The sequence below is a fragment of the Ursus americanus genome, chromosome 1, assembly GCF_024610735.1.
Source record: "Ursus americanus isolate L20-20 chromosome 1, mUrsAme1.1.p, whole genome shotgun sequence".
In the NCBI taxonomy this organism is placed as follows: domain Eukaryota; kingdom Metazoa; phylum Chordata; class Mammalia; order Carnivora; family Ursidae; genus Ursus; species Ursus americanus.
The window spans coordinates 74,817,205-74,840,440 of NC_142127.1; the positions used below are offsets into that span (position 1 = coordinate 74,817,205).

Below are 23,236 nucleotides of genomic sequence, written 5' to 3' on the forward strand. Positions count from 1 at the left end.
GACTGAACTGATCTTTCTCTTATGCAGGCTGGCTAAGAGGTGGGGAGAATGAGAAAGGCCACTGTTGCTACAGATCTTTTCTCTTCTTCAAGACGCAGTGCATTCAAGTTAGATTTAAATGGAGGTGGTCAAGTGGCCATCCTGTAAGTCAAAATGCAGAATTACTGGACACACCCCACCAAGCACTGTTCTTACCTGTAACTGGACCACCACCTGAAGTAATAGCTGGAAGGAAGATTCCTGTTACTGGCTTGGATACTGAAGGTTTCTGTTCCACTTGAAAAGTGATACCTTCCTCTTCATCCTCTTCTAAATCTGAGAGGTGATAGATGGTATCCTTGGGCAATTGGGTAAAGCCTTTAGTGATGACACCTGGTCGTGGGTCAAGAATGGTTCCTAAATTTGGTTGAGCAAGCTGCTGCCAGTGGTGTAAAGTTTGTGATCCTGAATGGACAAGACCAAAAACAACAACGACAACAAAAAAATCAAAACAGAAAAACAAAAAACACCATAAGGCATGTTTTAAATTTCCCACAAATATTCAATCTTGAAACAGAGGCTAAAATTACATGTGCAAAAAAGTAAGGATAATGAAACTACTTATTTAGTCTTAATATTTTGGTAAAATTTATATAAAGTTCTCTGTGGAAGACTGACAAGATGCTAAAGGTATGAATAATAATCTTTCTGTTTCAAAAGTAAAGTTTAAAAAGGACATCTAAGCAGTGGTGAAAAAGCCAAGACAACACCCTTAATGGGAACCAGGATGCTGAGGCAGTGAGAAGGAAGATATGCATCCTGGGGTGGGGTTGTATTTTCCCAGGTGACAAAAATCAATACTTTCTTGGCTTGAAACATGCTTATGACCTTTGAAGTCAAAAGCCAGGCTTCTAGACTGAAAGACACCTGAATTTCAGTGTTTTGTTTTGTTTTGTGTATTCTTTCCCACCCTGCTCATGACCTTCCCTTCCCCAGGTTCTCCAGGGTGAGGTGAGTAGGAAAGTGAAGGAGATGCTAAAAAGAGGATATATCCCCATGGTTCCTGTCTAAGAACCCTGGTCAATGACCATCCCAAGCACCTGCAGTGTCTAATTATGTCACTATAGACATTTCACCCTAGAGTGGGCAACCCTGACAAATACCTGCACAGATCATTAATGAATGAAACTAACTTATAGAACCCTTGAGTTTGAAGGGTCCTTATAGATTACCTACTCAAAATGTTGTCGAACGCAGACTCCTTTATAATAATAACAGAATCATTTGAAGGTAATCAATATTCCCTAAATAAATTCATTTTGAATTCAAGTTCTATCTTAGGAGGGAACAGAAACTAAAAGGGATTTATCAAAACTTTTGAAAAAACAAAAAACAAAAAAAAACAAACCAACCCAGGCACACATATCTTTGTAAATGACACTTCCTGGGTAAAGAACTCTTTTTTGAAAAGGAAGGTAGAGATGAAGTATTACATCTATATTATTTTTATTTATTTATCACATGCCATTTATTTTACTGTGAAAACTGCTGTCAATGATATATCTTAGGTAAGGACAAGAAAGGATGTTCCTCCTCCCTCACATTTATATGAAAAAAATGATGGCTGATGACTTGGAGAAAGCAGCTCTTCATTCTTTTAGGTACAAAGTACCTAATGGACTGTCACACAAATGAGGTTTAGGGGTAATAAAGGTATCTCCTGCACACAGTCCTCTGATAATTATAATACAAAGTTCAATTCCAGGAAAGGGAAAGGCTCATAAGCAATATGGCTTAAGAATGGCCCTTACTGATTTATTACCTTCAAGAGGCTTGACAATTTGTAATTTTTCAGGCATAAAACCTCGAAGGCAACTGGCACTGCTGAGGTCTGTGATCTCCGACTGGTCAGTGCAGAGCGAGGCAAGGCTCTCTGTGGGGGTGCCGCAGCCACTAACCCCTTCTTTCTGGTCAGCCAGAACCTGGATCTTCCGCTCCCATTCTTCAGCAAAGAACTGCTTCTCACTTAAGTAGTTCTGTCGCCGCAGACTAAGGCGATGCAGTGCTGTGGCCAAATCACTATCTCCAGAGGGTCCTGGCTGCCCCACCTTCTGAACGTTCCTATGGGAAAATCATTCACTAGAGATCTGTAAAGGTGATAAGCACAACCTAGACTTCTTTTTTCTACAATGGTGACTGTTCAAGAGACTGATCTTAAAATCACAGTGATTTTTTTCTTAGTTATCAAGAATACAGAAATAATAACAATAGGGGCACCTGGGTGGCGCAGTTGTTAAGCGCCTGCCTTCGGCTCAGGGCGTGATCCCGGCATTCTGGGATCGAGCCCCACATCAGGCTCCTCCTCTAGGAGCCTGCTTCTTCCTCTCCCACTCCCCCTGCTTGTGTTCCCTCTCTCACTGGCTGTCTCTGTTAAATAAATAAATAAATAAATAAATAAATAAATAAATAAATAAATAAATAAAATCTTAAAAAAAAAAAAAGAAATAATAACAATAAGCCCAAATCACTAATACTACACATCATTTTTTACAGATCATTTCAAGCAACTTCAGACAAGCAAAAATATACTTATGTTTACTAACTTTTCTATTTAATTTTTTTTTAAAAGATTTTATTTATTTATGTGACAGAGAGACAGCCAGTGAGAGAGGGAACACAGCAGGGGAGTGGGAGGGGAAGAAGCAGGCTCCCAGCGGAGGAGCCCAATGTGGGACTCGATCCCGGAATGCCAGGATCACGCCCTGAGCTGAAGGCTGACGCTTAACGACTGCACTACCCTGGTGCCCCTATTTCATTTAATTTTTATACTGAAGTATAATTAACATAAAATGTTATATTAGTTTCAGGTATATAATATACTGATTTGAGAATTGTAAACATTACTCAATGCTCACCATGATAAGTATGGTCACTTAATTTATGAAATTAAAGATATGATTATCTATAAATTTAGTTTAGGTAGCCAGAAAAGTAAACTCCAGCATATTGCATTGAATCTATAATACCACTGATTACAAGAGGTACTATTATTTTATTTTATGTGCTACTAAGAGAGAAAAAAAGGCTACCCATTAAACTATGATATGCCATTAACAAGTTCAAAAATATTAAAATGTGAAAGAATTTGCTTTGGGCCATGGACTCTTCTAAGAATATTGTATAATATTAAAAAAAAACCCAAGATTTGTAAATACTACATTTTCATAGTTCTGTGAACACATTTGTTCACTTTTTAATATTTTTGAAATTAGAGGTTTCTTACAATTGATACCAAAAGGAAGAGTAGCAAACCACACTGTAGCTGCTCCTGGTTACTAGATGTGAATTCACGAAGATCTGTTTGTTGATCTTCTCCTAAGGTAATTGTGTACAATGACATAGTATTGACACATAAAGCTACTGCAGGTACAAACTGAAAGACAAAAGAAAACCCAGGGTGACGGATCTTTTTCTTTCTTTGTTTCTTCCGTTTTTTTGGCAACACAAATATTTTTATTTTTGAACCAAACAAAGCGCATCCATGGACCAACTCTGTAGTTTACAGAAATGTGACCAGTACCCTCCTGTGGAGTGACCATGGGCAAGCTACAAGATGATTTAAGCCTCGCTTCCCTCAACTACCTACTCTACAGGGGTGTTGTTGGCAGGATTAACTAAGATTTACATCCTAGTCCACAATTAGTGTTCATTAATGGTAAGAATACTATCCCATCTACTACTGGTAACAGCTAATACTTATTGGGTATTTGGTATGTTCTAGGATAGATTTCTACACTAAGGAAGATTTCTCTCAGATGCCAAACATCTCACAAAACTCTTCTGCTGACTTTCCAGTGATGCTGTTTAACTCTAGTTATATGTAATTCAATAGATGAATTAATGAAAACTGGAAAAAATCTAAGTTTAAACAAATAGGAAGTTAAGAGCAACCTACTTTTCTTCAATAGGTATTCAAGCTTATCATCCTAAAGGCACCAAAGCAGTTGAGATTATGAGCATGGGTTATGAGAAAGTGTCATCTGATGCTATGCATAACTGCCAATGACCAAACAGATTCAAACAAATCTGACTTAGAACATGAAGATTTAGACTCAAACTTTGCCATACTAAAGAAGAAAGGAGTAAAGAATTTTATAGTGCAAAACGAATTCCATTTTGAATATACTTAGTTAAATGTAGCCTTTTCACTCTAAAAACTTTTAGGAAGTCAATGATCTGTCTTACAAATAATGCTATAGGGCATCATTACTGAATGAAAACTGACAGTTCCAGAACCTCCTTGGACTAGCACAGAACAATGCTGGACTATAAGTATGTGAATCTGGTATGTCAATGACCTAAAAATTACAGAATCACTGTCAGGATCTATGTTTCTTACTCTGAAACCTCTTCTGAGCTGCTCCCCTGATTCAGGAGTGTTTTGTCCTCTGTTTGTCGTAAACCAGATTCAAAAGGTTTTGCCGTCATGATGACACTTGAACGGTTGGACCCTGGAATGGGTAGCAGAGCTGGGAAAGGGATGGAGCGGCCTCGTGTGTCATTGGCAACCTTGACCGTATCAAATACCCGTTTCTGTTGGGCTCTGTCAAAAGAGAAGCGTTCATTATTGCCACTGCCTACCACTGAAGTGCTTTAGAAGAGACATGCATATGCAATTCATTAAAAATAAAGCCACCCTGACTAGCCTCTAAACTTCAGAGGAGAAATTATTAGAAAATAAACTTCAGAATAAGAGAGTGCTCTTACAAATGTGAGCACTAGGAAAAAACCCTGAATACTAAGCAGATTTACAACTGAATCTCAAAATACCTATCAGTTAGGACTGTGGCTTCTTTTTAATTCCATCCCAATGCTTGGGTAGTAATACATGTGACCTGTACTTACTTTTGTTTAAAGAGAGAAGATTCCTCATCCAAACTCAACTTTTTTCGCATGGTCCCCTCAATCTCAGCTGCCAGAGATTCCTAAGAAAAAGAGTTTGAGATTCCTATAATGATTATGTAAGAAGCTGGTTAGGAGAAATGAATTATCCTTAAATTAATTAACAGAGTCTCCAGAATCCAATATTTTCGGTGTTAGAATAAAAGAAAACACAAGAAAATAGTCACAGGCCAAAATGTAAGGAAAAAAGAGACATTTTGGAAATATAACTTTTAATAAGAACCAATTTCTTTTTCATGATGTATTTTTACAGGAGAACAGTGGAAAAAACCAACATGATAACCAGAAAATATTACGTATAGAGACACAAAAATCAAAAGATCTGAAAGGCTTTATAGGGCGCCTGGGTGGCACAGCGGTTAAGCGTCTGCCTTCGGCTCAGGGCATGATCCCGGCGTTATGGGATCGAGCCCCACATCAGGCTCTTCTGCTATGAGCCTGCTTCTTTCTCTCCCACTCCCCCTGCTTGTGTTCCCTCTCTCGCTGGCTGTCTCTATCTCTGTTGAATAAATAAATAAAATCTTAAAAAAAAAAAAAATGACCTGAAAGGCTTTAAACCAAGATGCCAATAATGATTCTCTGGAGGTCAGGATTTGATGGTATTTCACAATTTCTTTTCGCTTCTTTCAATTTCTAACTTTTCTATAATAAACACATATAGCTTTTATAATGTAGAAAAATCATTAAAGGAAAAATAAGCAAGTTTCCCCTTTCTCTGGTCAGAGATGAGGATTCAACTAGCATGGGTGCCATGCTCAGTGAAGCTGAGCTGACAATGACTAGAATTGGAGATACTGGTGTGAACTCATGTTTTTAAATATATATAGTTAGATGAACATAAATATGGATGCAAACATAGATACTGGTGTGTTTGAGTGGGTGTATGTATGAATGCACATATATTTCCTAGCTCTATCTGCTGAGAGGGCCTAGACGTAATGACACTCTAGTGGCAATGGATATACAGGACCCAGATCTTGAGTTTTAAGTATCATTCCTCATTGAAACTAACCAGACCTCCCTGGAGAAATGGCTGATTCCAGGACTGGGACAGGAAAAGGCAATATGAGTTTTAAGGCGCTCCCACTGGCCATATCGGGAACAATTTAAGTATCAAAATAAAAAATAGTAGTAACAGATTATAATCCACTGACTAAAATAGGAATGTAAGACTCCATATGGACATAACTAAATGAACAAATGAATAAATAAATGAGGCAGAAATGGGGCGCCTTGGTGGCTCAGTTGGTTGAGTGTCTGACTTGATTTCGGCTCAGGTCATGATCTCAGGGTTGTAAGATCTAGACCTGCATCGGGCTCCATGCTGGGTGTGGAGTCTGCTTAAGATTCTATGCCTCCCTGCCCCAATGAATGAATGAATGAATGAGTAACACAGAAAGGCTCTGACAAAAGAATGTTGATCAATAAATGTCCAAAAAATGATGGAATTAGAAAATCACCATTTGGCAATCATCATAGTAACAACTAAGTCAAATATGAACTATCACTGTGTGTTAAAACTAGCAGATAAGTGTTTGCTGAGAAAAACAGGATATTTAAATAGTCTCCAAGTATAGTATCTTCCCACAGAAGATTAACTTTGACCACCTGGGTAAGGTAGCATCTGCCAATTTTCATCATTATAGAGTTAATTAGTAACATTAATTTAATTAACTACAATTAGCATTGATTAACTTTAGAGTGGGGAAAGTTGGCAGATACTACATTAACATAGTGATCAAAATTAACATCATCAGTAATAGGAAAAATAGACAATGTGAGCCTCCTATTACAATGTACCGAGAAGAACATGGCATTATTTCGGCCAAAAATACATTGCCTGCATCTGATCATGAGGCAACATCAGATAAACCCAAACTGAGGACATTCTACAAAGGTCATGAAAGACAAGCAACAACAGAAGAACTGTCCCCAGTTGAAACAACCAAATGCAACATACCCTTCAAAGGACATCGTTGGGACCACTGGCAAAATTTAAATGGGCTCTGTGGATGAGGTGATAGTACTGTATATCAGTGACAGTTTCCTGACTTTGATGGCTGTAGTGTGGTTATATAGGAGAGTGTCCTTATTTTTAGGAGATGCATACTGAGTTAATAGGGTATATCTGTAACTTACTGTGAAATGGTCCAGAAAAAAAAATAAGAGAACAATATGGTAAATGTAGTAAAACGCTAAAAACTGAGGAATCTAGATGAAGGATATATGAGAGTTTTTGTACTATTGTTGCAATATTAGTCTAAGTTTAAAATTATTTCAAAATAAAAAGTTAAAAAACAAAAATCCTGCTCCCATATTCTTAAAAAAAATCTATTATAATTTATAGTTTGTCTTTAAAAAATTTCACAGTATTGCGTATAAGTATTTATGAACTAGATTGCTAAAATAATTCTTTGAACCAATATTACAAATTCTGGCATAAGCTCACAAGTTTTCATTGATTTCTTTAATTTAAAAAATACTATATATTGATGAATTAAACAAACATGAATCCTGCCCTCATGGCGTTGACACTTAACTGGAGTTAAATATACCAAGAAACTCATGATCTGTGGAAAGAGGTTTTAGATGTTCAGAATTCTATTTGAATAAGTAGCATGTGGTGGGCCTAGAGTAAGGATGACCCAAGTTTAAGCAGCTCTATGGTGCACAGACCTAAACCTCATTTCCTTAGGGTTCATCTCATATATTATAATAAACCTGGGAGGTCATCTGTTAGAAGAAAGGTTGCAATAAAAAAGAGTATTAAGACAGATGTAAATATGTAAATCAAAGCCTAAATCAATATCTGAATTCCAGAAACAAGGACAAACCACATTATCTCTTCTCAAGATACTTTATACCACCAGAAACCATATCACTCTCAGAACAAGCTAATCTTAAGAAGTTTCCTTAAACAAGTAACATTTCCCAGAAAAACTCACCCCAGAGAAAGCTCCACATGACTGTGAGAAGTAAAGATGAGCAGCAGGGCCAGATCTGCTTCGAAGTTCCTTTATTTCTTCTTGGGATTCATGTAACATTCCCAGACACTCCATATTCCTGTCTTGTAACTCATGCAGCTGAAAAAAAGGATGATAATTAGTGTACTTTATTATATTCTCAACATGACAATGGGGAAAATAAACGCCATTGGAATAAGTATTAATTTTATCCAGAGGGCTAGATAACTTTATGAACATAATTTCAATAGAAAAACTCTAAAACAAACTAAGCAAGGAGAGAATATATATATCTCAAGTCACCAGAATTAGGGATGTTTCGGCTATCATAAACATGATTTCCTAAAAATTTAAAACGTAGCTGAAATAACCATAACCGTTAATTCAATATTTAACGTTTTGTATCCTTAAGAAAAACTTATGGGGGGGCACCTGGGTGGCTCAGTCAGTTAAGCATCTGCCTTTGGCTCAGGTCAGGATCTGGGGGTCCTGGGATTGAGCCCCGTGTTGGGCTCCCTGCTCAGCAGGGAATCTGCTTCTCTCTCTCTCCCTCTGTCCCTACCCCTGCTCATGCTTTCTCTAATAAATAAATAAAATCTTAAAAAAAAAAACCTTATAGAGGAAGAATAAGAGCTATGAGTCAAGTTAGGTTTAGCATAATGTTAGATGTACATATTTTTAAATGTCACTCTGAAGTCTGTAACTGACCAGATCAAGTCTACAAAGTACTATATATGTTGCTAGGGTCCTCAATCATCCTAAACAAGTAGTTTCTCCTACCTTGTTTCAGAATCTTCTTTATATGGTCAGGTACACAAGCATGGTAAAAGAGCATACAATTTTCAGAGTACATTTTTTTAAAGATTTAATTTATTTATTTGAGAAAGAGAGAATGAGAGACAGAGAGAGAGAGCACAAGCAGTGGGGAGGGGCAGAAGAAGAGGGAGAAGCAGACTCCCCACTGAGCAGGGAGCCTGATGTGGGGCTCAATCCCAGGACGCTGGGATCATGATCCGAGCTGAAGGCAGACACTCAACTGACTGAGCCACCCAGGTGCCCTTTTTCAGAGTACATTTTAACTTCAAAAATTTCTTCAAGTGCCATATGTGGACTGGATTATGCAGATTCTAGACCCTTACTGTAGACCTACTCTATTGGAAATTTTTGGGGATGGTGCCTAGCAATCTCCATTTATAACTCATTTTGCCAGGTGATTCTTAGTATATGTTAGGGGACCACTAAATTATATCTAATACATAGAATTTTTTATATAGATAGAAAGTAAAAGATTTTTGGTGTTTCTCCTGACATATCTGCAAAAACACTTATGAGAAATTATTTTAAAAACTATTGGGTTAAGGCAGACTGGTAAAAGGGTCACATATTCCTAAAGAATCTTACAAAAGACAAGGTTTTCTCTATTAATCAAGAAAGATGTCATGTTATTAGCTTTAGGGACAGAATCTTTAAAGTGCTTTACTTCTTAGATCTCATAATTTAATCTTCTTCTTTTGTTGTTATTTAAAATCTGGTAATCATCTTTAATCATTTTTACTCATGCAGATGAAAGAAACTATTCATCCCCCCCCCCCCCCCATTACACAAGATAAAGGAAGATTTCATTACCTCCATTGTCAGCTGTCTTTGGGCATCTTTGGAAGCTTGTAGGTGAAGTCTCAGTTCCTCCTTCTCAATCACATGCTAACAACATATTAAAAGAGAAAAATGAGCCTTCCCTTATAAAATACGACCTACTCTTCCTTTTTCAAAGACATCTTAAGAGTGTCTCTCAGGGGTATGGTCTAGAGGCCTATAAAAAGCTAACCTTTCAAAAGCCAAATAAGAGCAATAAAATGGACAGAATCAAAATCTATTAAGGTGTTCAGAGGTCAATGAGCATGAGTCACTAATTCACATCACAGCTTTCTAAGGAAAATCTAACCCCACTTGACAGAGAGGAATAGTAACTTGAAAGAGAAATAGTATATAGAAATAGAAAGAAACAGTAACTTATTCATATATTTCATGGCAGAGAAAGACTATACCAGCAGTCAGACTGAAGCACTGTAAAGGGGTAGGGAGCACGCTTACTTTGCTTAACGTATCTAGCACTTAGCAGACCGCATGGTACTAGGCCAGTGCTTAACAAACATCTGTTGAATGAATGAATGAATGAATGAATGAACCTACTTCTTTAACTTTGTGCTGAAGATCTACAATTTGAGACAAGAGAGAGGAGATCTCTTCTTGGTACCGAATCAGTTCATCACTCTTCCCAGATAATTCTTCAGTCATTCTGGACATCTGAGCATTTGTTTCACCTGGGAAACAAAAGAGAAATTTAAAAATTAATATAAATGTAGGATAGGGGTTGGCAAACTATGTCCTGTAGGCTAAATCCTATTTTGTAAAAAGCACTGGACTATATCACAAATAGATTTTTAACATAAATTTAAAATATAAACCCAGATAATCGAGTAGAAGAAAATAAAGGTTCTTCTGAAATAGCCTAATGCTGAGAATTGAATAGGAGGCAATGAAGCTAAAAGAGGTGACCTGTAAAGGCAAGCAAGCTAAAAGTTCTGCCTCAATCTTTTTCTTTATGAAGGACAAGAAGGCTGAAAAGAGATAGGTGAACTATATATGTCTGCAAGTACCAAGACATCATCTATGTCTTTCAGAACTCTTCAGAAACATCAATAATTTCCCACAAGCAAAATTATTTGAAAAAATTCATTTCCCACAATGAAAATTAAACTTAACAAATCTAACAAAGGAACATTTCCAAATGAAACAGTCACAATCTATTAAAGCTATGGAGATGATTTTGTTACAAGAGAGACTTTCCAGGATACCTAGCAAACTGAGCAAGGCCTCTGAAACAATCCCTAGAGCCTACCATTCTTACATGCGCATGAGATAGAACTTTTGGAATTCCATGGAGGAAGAAAATCTTGCATATAAAAACCCTGACATCAACACAAGTGGCAAAACCATTTCTCAGTGTTAATAAAACTATTTTAAAATTCACAGAAGGTCTATAACATTTCAAAGAGTGGCAATAAGGAGGCAGGAGACTGGGATCTAAGCTCTTGGGCAAGTCATTTCCTCTTTTGTTTTTTAAAGGACAAAAAGGTGCGTAACGGAGTTCTGATGAAGATTCAATCGACATTCTTCCTGGTTCTCTAACATTGTTTTGCTAAGCTATCACATTTTGACACCCACAGCCCAGATGAATTGGCATGATGTTTTATATGTTTTCTTTCAACATAAGAGCTTATATATTTATAGAGAAATTAGGTATTTTTCTCTAAAGCCTTTTTCTAGCTAATTTATTTTTAAAAATTATTTTTAATTAACAATATCAAACCAAAACATGTTCTGTTATAGATACATAGTTGGCACTTAATAAATACTCATCAAATGTAAAGTTTTATGCCATCATTTAAGCCCTGGTTGTGCCATTTATCAGTTTTCCAACTTTGGCAAATCATATTCTCTATATTGTCTATAGGACTATTTCCTCATCGACAAAATAAAAGCTTCAGTTCCTTTCACTCTAACATGCTATAACCAATAGGAATCTAGGTCTTTCTTTAACGATGGCAATTTGAAATAAAGATATTTCTTAGAAGTACATATGATATTTTGTTTAGAGTTGTGGGTTCAATGTGATATTCTAAGATTTTCAGTAACTATTTAAAATTGCTTCTTGAGGATGCCTCTACTGAAACGATTGATTTAATTTCTGAGTTGGTGATATACCACCAAAGAATTGCCCCAAAACTGTGAAATAAAATGTGTTAATACATACGAAGTTCTTTAACACAGTCATTGACAAGCTGTTGTTCCTTCTCTTCATAGGTAATAGTTTCTGTCTTTATGTGACAAGCCTTCAAGAAAAAAAAAAATCAGTCTGTGATAATATCTTAAAATGACTTTACAGTATTAACTTAAAAAACCTTTAATTCTCACTTGAAGGTAAAAGTTCACCAGCTGAAAAGGAAAAATAATATCCAAAAAGTTTTATCTAAAATAAAGATATGGGACAGGATATGACAAACATCTCTGCCTCATTCCTCTCAGGGCCTTTGTACATGCCTACTCATCCCCCCGCCCCCTGCCCCGGGCATCCCCTCCCCCATACTTTTCTGCCTCACTAATCCCTAGGCTCAGCTAAAATGTCATTTACTTAAGTAGGACTTTGATTTCCCCCCATTATACAAGTTCAGGAAACCCTGTAATTTTCCAACATAGTTCTTATCACAGTTGTAATTATTTAGTTATTTGTTTAAACTCCATAAGATATATTCCATGCTGTGGCTTTCTTTATTTTATATAGTAGGTTGCTATTATCTACTTGTCAATGAATGGGATCTAAGTGACAATAAAAGGCAAATACATATGCCTTGACTATCACTCCCCAATTGGAATGTCAATAGCAAATCGTTAGGTATGCCATACTTTACCTCAATGCTACATGGACCTAAATCTGTGGCCTTTAAGGTAAAGGAAAGTGGTAATTAGGTTGAATGTACCTTGGATCGAAGAGCCATATTCTCCTCTTCCAGTTCCTTGAGTTTTTCTTGCAACATGTCCAACTGCAGCAAACCTTGAGATAAGCTAAAGGACTCATTGAACCGGAGAGGTGTAGAACAGCTGGAATCAGTTTCGCTCTCTTCAGAAGCAATAGAGACAATTCGAAGTAATTCATCTTTCTTGGACAGCTCATGCTGCAGTTGGTTAACCTGCACATCACAGGGCTTGACTGATAAGGTGTTCTTTATCTTGCACTATTTCCATGTAATACTACTTTAATTCACGGAGCAATTGTTTCTCACCATAAGATAAAATCATAAAATCAGTTGCTAGATTTTACTGACTAAAGTGCTAAAAAGAGAATAACAAACTTCAGATAATTCCTAAGATACAATGTTAGAGTGTTAACCAATATAGCTTTTTCTGTACTAGGTGAAAAGCCAATCTTTATATTCTATATAATAGGAATGTAGGAAGAAAATTTCACATAAGGTAATGATACATTCACAATTAAAAACAAAATAAAACTGAAGAACCTTTGAAGTATCAGAATAGACCCCTCTTCAAAGTCTCATTCTAAATAAAGGCTTATACTTTTTAAGCTTTTAGGTTAAGTATAACTCTGCATGACTTCCTAACGTTAGTTTTAGAAAATCAGTATTTTCAATGCAAAGGCTCAAATGTTATTAAGTGTAATGCATTTATAAAATATAAATGAAACCAGATAATAACAAATTACAGGAAATTTTAAATGTAACCACTCAAGTTAATAACAAATCAGCTCTCACTAAAAAATATTTATTGCATGAAATAAATTTCTTTACCTTTTCCTTTTGTTTGGGTTTTTGAATAAAGATACCTCATTTGGGTATACCTATTACTTAAGGTTATTTTTTCAAAATAAATTTAAAATAAGATCACCCAGAGAAGTCTACATAAAGGGATGAGGAAAAAGCGTTAGAACCTAAGCAGGGTGCCTCATGTTTGGGAGGTACTGCACATAGGCTTTGATACTGACTAAGCTAGAGTCCCATGAGCACTCCTCTGCACAAAACATTTCATTTCTCTACTGGTTAGTTCAACGGCTGCCAACAAAGTCAACATGTGCTGGTGTTATTTATCTTCCTATTGTTATCACTTCAGGGGCACCCAGAAAAATCAATTTCTTCATTGCCCAAAAACTAATTATTTCATGCTACAAATACTTGATCAAAGACTTACTTGATCAAAGGCTTGTCCCAGTTGCTCCTCCAGGGCTTCATTCTGCTCAGACAAGACATGGTTCCGTTTTAAGAGAGCCTGTCCGATTCGAGCAGCTAGCTCCAGATCACGATCTCTCTGTCAAAATACCAAACATGTCTTTTGAGTACAAGCAAAATTAAATGGTACTTTAGAAATTCTTCAGTTTTGCTAAACTCAAAAGCAATGTCCTAGAAAGCATCAAGATTATCAAGACTCATTTTAATGTCCAGATACCATAAATAAATATAAGGCCTGACACACAGGTGGTGTTTAATATACGTTGGTCAAATGGATGGCCATCATAGTTATAAATGTAAGAGGGTGTTTCAAGTGAGATTTACTGATCACCCTATTAATTAGAATCAAACAACCCAATCTTTAAACTTATGATTTGGGGGAATTAAAAAATCAATAGGGTCTTTTAAAAATGAGGATAGAGCCTGGCACACAGTGAAAGCCCAACAAGTATTTGTTGAATGCATTTGCCTGTTATACATGGTAGTGATATAGTATGTATACTGGAAACAGTTCCAATTAGGGCAAAGTTTCTGCGTATTCAGAGCCAGAGGCTTAAAGGAAAGCATAATCAAGAGCCCTACTGTCAATTGTTGCAAAAGTGATAATGTAAGATAAAAGAGGGGATAATAGACTAGAAGTTTTGAGGCTACAGGTTCTGCTAAAGCATAAAAAAAGGAGTCTAAAGAAGTTGGCGGTAATGATGCCAGGAGGCCTATAGAAAAGCCAAGCAAAGGGGCGCCTGGGTGGCACAGCGGTTACGCCTCTGCCTTCAGCTCAGGGCGTGATCCCGGCGTTGTGGGATCGAGCCCCACATCAGGCTCCTCCGCTATGAGCCTGCTTCTTCCTCTCCCACTCCCCCTGCTTGTGTTCCCTCTCTCGCTGGCTGTTTCTATCTCTGTCGAATAAATAAATAAAATCTAAAAAAAAAAAAAAAGAAAAGCCAAGCAAAGCAAGAGTTACTCCTACGTAGCTGGTGATACTTGGTAAGCGTGTAGGAATCCCACCTGTGTGGTGGTGGTGAGGACTGTATTCTGCAGGATGAAAACTGTCAATATATATCTAGCTGCCTTATATACAAGCATGGATTCCACTTACATTAATCACTATAAATAAAATTAAGCTTCTATCCTTTTGCTCTATAACACATGATAACAGGTGGATGAATTATCTCCAAATATTCAAGGCCCGCTTATCTCATTTGCAATATAGGCTAAGTGGCATACACAACGTCATTCTAGGGAGCTGCGGGGAGAGGGGAGAAGGGTACTTCAAAGAGAAAGACAGTTTCTATAAGATCAACTGAAGTTGACCTCTAAGAATATCAACTGGAAGAGATACACCTGCACATATTAAAAGTGTCATGGACAAACTGAACTCAAGTAATAGTCCAAACTGAGAGTAAAAAAGCGAAGATGCTGCAAACTGCTGGTATTGATTTGCAATGGAGCTGCTTCTAGAATGGGCAGCTCTGCTCCAGGGTAAGAGCAAGGATTTATTAAACAAAACAAAACTTTTCTTTTTAAAAGATTTTATTTATTTATTCGACGGAGATAGAGACAGCCAGCGAGAGAGGGAACACAAGCAGGGGGAGTGGGAGAGGAAGAAGAAGGCTCATAGCAGAGGAGCCTGATGTGGGGCTTGATCCCATAACGCCAGGATCACGCCCTGAGCCGGAGGCAGCCGCTTAACTGCTGTGCCACCCAGGCGCCCCCAAAACTTTTTTTTTTAAAAGAGCTTTTCTAGGATAGGGAAGCCAGCACCATTATAACAACAACAACAATTAAGCCCCCTGCAACTTCCAAACAATAAACTTCAGGAACCATTCTACTTTGGAATGCTAGTTGGTATGCTGGTTCACTTATAACAACCTTATACAGAATAACCCAGAACAAAGATGTCACTGTTTTTCATTTGGTCTGCAAACTTGATAGATTTTAAACGATCGTCAAGTTTTAGCTTTTTGTACTGGAAAAAGGAAAGATATATTCTTACCTCTGCCAGGAGGTGTGTAACCATGTCGATATCATTGTAAGTTTTGGTCATCTGCTCCACCCTGTCTGTGCCTAGAACTAAGACAGTTAAAAACAACTGTTTATAGTATTTAGAAATAACAGAAAGTTTTAAATATTCATAACAGTTGAAAGATAACAACAACAAACCCAGGCTTTTCCATAATGCCATTCAGGCGAATAAAAATATATGTGAAAGAAGAAAAGAAATGTTTATGTATTAGACACTCAGGAAATAGACCAATTATTACAAACAAAATGCACATCATACAATGAATTAAGAAAGTTATCAAATGATATAAGGCAGCCACTTCCTGACTATCTCCTCCTCCCTCAGTAAGATTAGAACTTTGGTCCACTCACACTAGAGACTGTGGGCCTGAAGAATGGATTAAATCACCAATTGTTTTATGCCCTAATCTAAATTAAAGTTCCTGAGGGGCAAGTTAGTGAGGGGTTGGTTATGCTATTACAAATGTATTTAATTAGAATTCTGTTGTGATTATCTTGAGTATCTGTGATCACCTATTATGTGAGCTAATATCAATAAACCAGGACTAGGACTTGTAGGACTTTTTGTAGTTCTGTTATGAAGCATAATTCTTTTTAGCTTAATTAAAAACTCTTCATGATAATCACCATATCTAGGCCTCTTCTATAAGATAAACTGTATATTGTACTATTACTTGCATAATTTAAGTCCAGGATTTCTGCATTAAATTCAGGAACTGTCAATGCATTGAATAATATAGCTCCAAAGAGAATGACTACTATGACCCCAATAATTCCACAGTCACTATAAGCAATACCCTTTTAAACTAATGATGCATACTAAAAGAGGGATTTTTTGACTTTGGAGTGCATTACATCAAATACATCTGTGTTTGACTGAGACTGATTTTATAATTAGTTTGCTTTGAAGTGTGAAAAATAAGAGGTTTTAAAGCAGAAAAGCTGAGCTCACATATCTGAGTGAACTTAACCCTTCTGAAATTCATATTGCATATTTATGATATGGAGACGATAACACTCAGCTCACAGGATCATTAGGAAGATGAAATATGATAATCTAATGAGGAGTATTAATCTGCTAGGTATCATACAAGTGTTCATAGTTACTAGTCTTTAAACACAGCTGGTATGTATGAAATAGACCCGATTTAAAATTCTCTGTAAATAACGCACTGTGTTGGCAGCAGATACTATGATTTAAGCCACTGTAGTTCCTTAGTCCCATCTTAACCTTGAGGTTGCCCAAAAGACACCATGAGACATGTTTTATTTTTATTTAAGCTTTTTATTTTCCTTCCTAGCAAAACTGCTTAAAATGAATCTGGGAATTACCTAGAACTTAATTATTAATACCATCTTATTCCCAGCAAAAAGTAAAACAAAATGCTGGATTAATAGTAATAGGAGATAGAAAACTATAAAGATCTGGATAGAAACATTTTTACCCCCAAAGGATTTATATTTATAAGTAGAAAAACTGGCTCCATAATTTAACCACAGGGATAAGGGAAACAAGCTTTTGGGACAAAGGAATCTTCACAATTTACTTACAGCGTGAGGTCTCCACTATTTTTGGCCTCAATAAAATGAGACAAAAACATCAAATCATCTCTATGCTCTTAAGTTAATCACAGAAAACCAGCCAATGGTTGCAAACCTAAATGTAACGTAGGGTGGTGGGTCTCATCTCTAGATTCTAATTTAACTGATTTGGAGGAGCCCCAGGGCACACACAGTAAGTAAAAGTTGCCCAGGTGTCCTGACGTGGAGCCAGCAATAAAAACTACCAATTCAGAAGTAATACTTAAAGCAAAAATCAGGAATCCTATAGAGACTCAGTTAAAGACAGCTTTTATAGGGATGTCTGGGTGGCTCACTCGGTTAAGTGGCTGCCTTTGGCTCAGGTCATGATCCCAGGGTCCTGGGATCAAGTCCCTGCATCGGGCTCCTTGCTCAGCGGGGAGCCTGCTTCTTCCTCTGCCTGCTGATCCCCCTACTTGTGTTCTCTATCTCTGACAAATAAACAAATTTTAAAAAAGTTTTATAAAACTAATTGAAAAAATATGATTCCCCCTACTTGTGCTATCTCTGGCAAAAAATTAAATTTAAAAAAAAGTTTTTAGAAAACTAATTGAAACAATATAGGACATAATTTATATTACACGATTGACCAGAGTTGAAGGTGAAGTGGTAAATTTATTTTGAAGTAAAACCAGTTGTTAAGGCTGTAATAAAGAGCTGTGAGCTACAAGTCACGCATGAAGAAAGGGGAAGAGAAAATAAAGGACACAGTAATACACAAAAGAGATGTTTAGAATCAAACATGTTTTAATGAGGAGAAACTAATAATAGTGAGGATAATAATGAGGTGATAACAACAACTTCCACCTCACAAGGTCATAAAAAAAAACTTGGGTCTGCTCATTCTCAGTAATGGACTCTTTGTGCCATGCTGCTGTTCCTGTCACAGTTCCACCAAGATCAGAAGGCCTTTATCTGATGAAATAACCAGTGTCCATCTGTGAATGCAGGTTATAAAACAACACAGATCTCAATATTATTTTAAAATTGTGAGCATATCTATCTTATACATATGGATATATAAGAGAGGCTGGACGGATACACATTAAAATGTTATAGTGGTTATCTCTGGGTAGGGATTATGGTTGATCTCTTGTTTTCTTTTTAATCTTTTGCTAATTTTCCATGAAGAATAAATGTTATCTTTGCAATAAAAAAATAGCAGCTCTTGTTCAGAGGTTTCAAAAAGCAAAAATGAATTTTCAAATGCTTAAATATTTATTATGGCAAAGAAGTTAGATAATGCAACCAGAATTCTCCAATTTCTGTTTTATGTGAAACAGTCTCTATCTATGCTACTGAGCCCCCAAAGCTGGGCCACCTCAATTGCATAGACCAGCTCAATTGATGTCAGTCAGTCACAAAGCATATAGAAATGCAATGAATTCCTCCCTGCAGCCTAATCAGTGACGTCTTCTCTTCCTTAACACGTACTCTTGGTAGATATGTTGCTTGGGAAGATTCCAAAAATACTCAGGGCAAAGCTCTTAAGTGTTCTCTTGGCATTTAGGCATTGTGACTAAATGCTTTCAAAGTGAGAGACTAATTCTTCACTATAATTCTGTAACCAAAAATGCAGAGCCAAGCAGACTGATTTTATTATAATCAATTCTATCAAATCCTATTTTCCCTTCAGTTCTCAGCTGTTAAAATAAAAATGTTATGTAGTACAGAAATTAGCAGTGTTCCTTGTTTACAGACACAAAACTCCTAACTCTTAAAAAATTTTTATATATTAGGGGAGATGATAAACATTTTTACAGGACAATTTCGCAAGTTGTTTTTCAAAGGTATAAGATTTGGAGAATCTGATGTTCCTGGGAAAAATGTGGGGGGGGATATACTTAAGTACTTTACCAATCCTTACTTTAAGTTCTAATTCTGCATAATTTCACATGGACCACTCAACCTCACATTTTTTTCAGGATAGGAAGGGCCAACTCTCTGTAATTTATACGAGATGGTGCTTGATAGTTCTCTCATGTGTCCCTTTTCAAGGTCTAGAGTTTTTACCACAATTACTGAAATTTAAGAAGACTTCTAATCTCTCCAACCCTCTCGCAGCAAAAAATAAAAAACAAAGCAACAAAAACCAAAAATGAAACACAAAGCGCCCACGTGGCATAGTTAAAGCCACAAGAGCTCCTTTCTGGTAACTACAGACAGGTCTTATAGTTTTAACCCCAAAGAAGTGGCTGCTGCTCTTGCTGCTATAATATGGAGAACGTTCCTGCAATACAAAAAACTGCCTTCAAAAGAACTGAGAACAAAAAGAAGGTGTTGATGATATATACCATCTAGGACAGTCTCTCTCAACAGGGTTCCAGGGGAGAATTAAGACCTACATATAATGATTTGAATGAGACAATTTTCTCAATTCTCCCATAGATAACACTCAATAGGTGTCTTGGGGCATACGACTTAATTGAGAGGAAATATAAATACGCTAACTTCCGTGATCTGACTTATGGTTACTGCTTCCTGAACATTGTCAGTTATATTTCTTTTCCTGCCAGTATAGATTAATAATATTTGAGGGCAAACCTTGAGGAAAAGTATAACCAAGAGTAATTATTTCTACAACTGTATTTCTCTACAAAATTATACAATCTCCTTAATTCCTTAAGTTCTCCAATGAACATCACTGTGAAATGGCCGTAGAGCTTTGGTTGACAATGGTTTGTACCGGTGGTTCTCAGATCTTCGTGTGCATCCGTACTCTCAGGAGGACTTACTAAAACACAGACTGCTATGCTCCACTTTCAGAATTTCTAATTCTGTAGATCTGGGGTAGGGGCCCAAGAATTTGCATTTCCAAGTTCCCAAGTGATATTGAGCTCTTAACTAAAACTTATAAGACTAATCATTTCCCCCTAACCCTTTTTTCTTATGTATTAGAAAGTGGTACAGGTGATCCCTTATTCCCAAATAAAAAATACCCTGAAAGGCAGATCAGGTTTCTTTCTATTTTTAGCTTTTCCGTGAACAAATGGTACTTTCTGTTATGATGTGCCCCGACTGCACTGCTCACCCCACAGCTCATTCTGGGTCTCTCTCTTAATAAAATTAAGGAAATCCTGAGATGACTTGTTCTGCATGTAAAATATTCTTTGAGTATCTTAAATTTTATATATGGCAGGGACTACGATGGAATTATTTTTTTGGACCCACCCATTGCTCTCAAGTGTTCTATTTTATTAAAAGTAAACAATCTCTTTCTGGTTTGGTGGGGGCTTCAGAGAACATCCAGTCTCCTTTCATCCATGTGAGGTAGGCTCCTGACCCCAAATCCTGCCCATGCTTCCTTCTAAATTTATTTTTCTTCTCACAGCTCTTTCAACTTCTTTGTGTTACAAAAGAGAGAAAGTACCTCTGCCTGTGCCACCTCTTTTAATTAGTTGTTAAAATTCATTTTAAGGAGCAGGTGTATCTACTGGTATGTGATGGGAGTAGGGATAAGGAGAGGCTAAAGTAGGACCAGGGAGCTAAACCCTAAGATGGCTTGTCAGGGTACTTAATAATTATGCACGACCACAGATCTTAACATCTCAAAGAGCAGAAAACTGTTGGAAAGGATCAGAGAATGCTTTGTATCTTGCTTTTTAAAACATTGATCAATTTGCTAAATAAGTAAATCGCTTATCTTTTACATTCATAAGATGCAAATTCAAAATGAAGTTTATTTATATTTGAGTGAACTGTTAACCCAAAGAATTGGTACCTTTAAAATAACAGTGAAATTGAGGTATAGTACAAAGATAAAGTATTAGTGGACCAATTACAATCCTAGCTTATTTGCTTCGTGATTTTTTTAAAAAAGATTTTATTTATTTATTTGACAGAGATAGAGACAGCCAGTGAGAGAGGGAACACAGCAGGGGGAGTGGGAGAGGAAGAAGCAGGCTTCCAGCAGTGGAGCCTGATGTGGGGCTCGATCCCATAACGCCGGGATCACGCCCTGAGCTGAAGGCAGACGCTTAACGACTGAGCTATCCAGGTGCCCCATTAAGGATATCATATATAGTGCAATTTTCAAATTGTTGAAATGAAAATATTACCTTTAGACTAGAGGACTAGGATAGTTTTCTGGACCCCGGAAGTATGGATCCGTAACATCCTATTAATCTTAAGTTTTAAATTGTTTCCTTGAACATTAGGATTTATTTTGTATAAGGTCTTGAAAACCAAGTATTTTGAATTTGATTATCATTTATTTTCCAAAGAAGTTTATTTTTATTTAAAATTCTTCCTAAAAGTAACTCCATGAAATTACGATTGAAGACAGCTTTCTAACTACAGTTCCATCCTCTAGTGGCATATATGACAAAGAAAAAAGTAAACCAAGGGGCACTTTCTGTGCCACTTTAGCAAAATAATGACAGAAACTAAACTTATCCTGATGAAATTTCAGTTTGAATTTTCTTCTCACAAATCTAAAAATGCATGGAACAAAGAGAAATGGAAATAAAAAACAAGCACTTTTCAGAAAATCTCAAGCAAGCAGCTTCTCAAACTTGAAAGTTAAGAAAACCTTAACAGCTTTTCAGCTGTTTAGTTTAATATCCAGCTCCTGACAAGAATTATTGAGGAAGAAATAGTTTTATTTGCATTTCTTGATATTCTAATTCAAGTTTAAACAATGTTTATGATTTATTTTTCCTGAGCAGTAAGTAACCTGATTCTAGGAAAACTATTAAAAGCAAGTTAATCATTACTATTAAAATCAGTATTTCACAACAATCATTAAAAACACTGAAGCACTCACTGGGAAAATGTCTAGGAACCGATGCAATGTCTTATCTAATTCAAGTGAAGAGAATTTTACGAACACATCAACGTTGAACTTTTAAACTTTTATTATATAACCTAATAGCTACTTTGCACACATTTTTATAGTGAATGAATAAAAAAAGCTCAGCCTGAAGCAAATTTTTGGAATGACGTCAAAAGCAAAAGGTCTCCATACTTTAATTACTAAAAGTATTTATGTATCCAAAAACTATGCCTCTTAATGACTGACCTAGTTCCTGTGACTGTGTTTAACATGAAATATAAAGTAAGATAGCTGATGGCTCAGGACATCAAACTACCGGCATAATAAATGTTTTGAGATATAAAGGGATATTAAACTTCTAAATTAAAATTTCAACTATTTTTTTTAAGTTCCTTTCTCTACTCAGTCTGAGAAAAGTATCAAATAAAAGGAAGGAGAAATGGAAACATCTGAGTATTGCCTGCAACCCCAGACACTCAGAGTCATAAGAATGACAAACTCGCTGCTTTCAGATGTAACACAGAATCATCTCTTTGTGTTGTGAAATCAGTTTGAGGTAAAGTAGGTACATGCCTAGGGATGCCAAATGTTTTAAAAGTCAACACCAAGATACTTATGATCTTTACTTCAATGGATAAACTCTAAAAGGGTAAAAAAAATACTCACTCATATAATGGAAAGTCTCTTCAGCAAGGACTGGAGAGAGGGCATCAGACGCATGCTGCTGCTGGTGTGGGGACTGAGTCCAGTCTTGATTTTCATATAGAAAGAGAGAGTCTACTCTTAGCTTATACTGGGGTAGCTGTTCTTCCAGTAGATTCACCAGCTCAACTTCAGGGAGATCCTCATTGGAGCAGACATCTAAAGAGGAGATGCCATGTAAATGAAGCCAATATATTCCAATTTACTAGGATACAGAGAAAACATCAGTGAAACCAGTTTGCAAAAGTAGGATAACCAAAGAAACACTAGCCAGGATAATTTCTCCAGTGATTTTTATTAATATATGTTGGTACTATAGTTGGTCTTTCTGTAGGTTTCTTTAATATGAAAACTTCTATAATAAAAATAATACTATGAATTTAAATTGCACCCTATTTAACAATATATTGCTTGGTGACTATAACTATGTTTTAAAAACTAAAATGAATTTGAAG

At 36.5% G+C, this 23,236-nt stretch overlaps 1 protein-coding gene across 4 annotated transcripts in view; it reads right to left on the minus strand.

The window, feature by feature from the left end:
• The window catches only part of TRAK2 (trafficking kinesin protein 2), a 66,826-nt gene that overhangs the window by 8,713 nt on the left and 34,877 nt on the right, over nt 1-23,236 (minus strand). For all 4 annotated transcript variants that reach the window (XM_045806491.2, XM_045806492.2, XM_045806493.2 and 1 more), the window contains 12 exons: nt 22,746-22,940; nt 15,696-15,772; nt 13,665-13,781; nt 12,443-12,652; nt 11,719-11,797; nt 10,095-10,225; nt 9,531-9,605; nt 7,887-8,024; nt 4,885-4,964; nt 4,379-4,582; nt 1,802-2,100; nt 196-444 (listed from right to left, as the gene is read on the minus strand). In XM_045806491.2, coding sequence (XP_045662447.2) covers nt 196-444; nt 1,802-2,100; nt 4,379-4,582; nt 4,885-4,964; nt 7,887-8,024; nt 9,531-9,605; nt 10,095-10,225; nt 11,719-11,797; nt 12,443-12,652; nt 13,665-13,781; nt 15,696-15,772; nt 22,746-22,940 — 1,854 coding nt within the window. The remainder of the gene's footprint in view (nt 1-195; nt 445-1,801; nt 2,101-4,378; nt 4,583-4,884; nt 4,965-7,886; nt 8,025-9,530; nt 9,606-10,094; nt 10,226-11,718; nt 11,798-12,442; nt 12,653-13,664; nt 13,782-15,695; nt 15,773-22,745; nt 22,941-23,236) is intronic.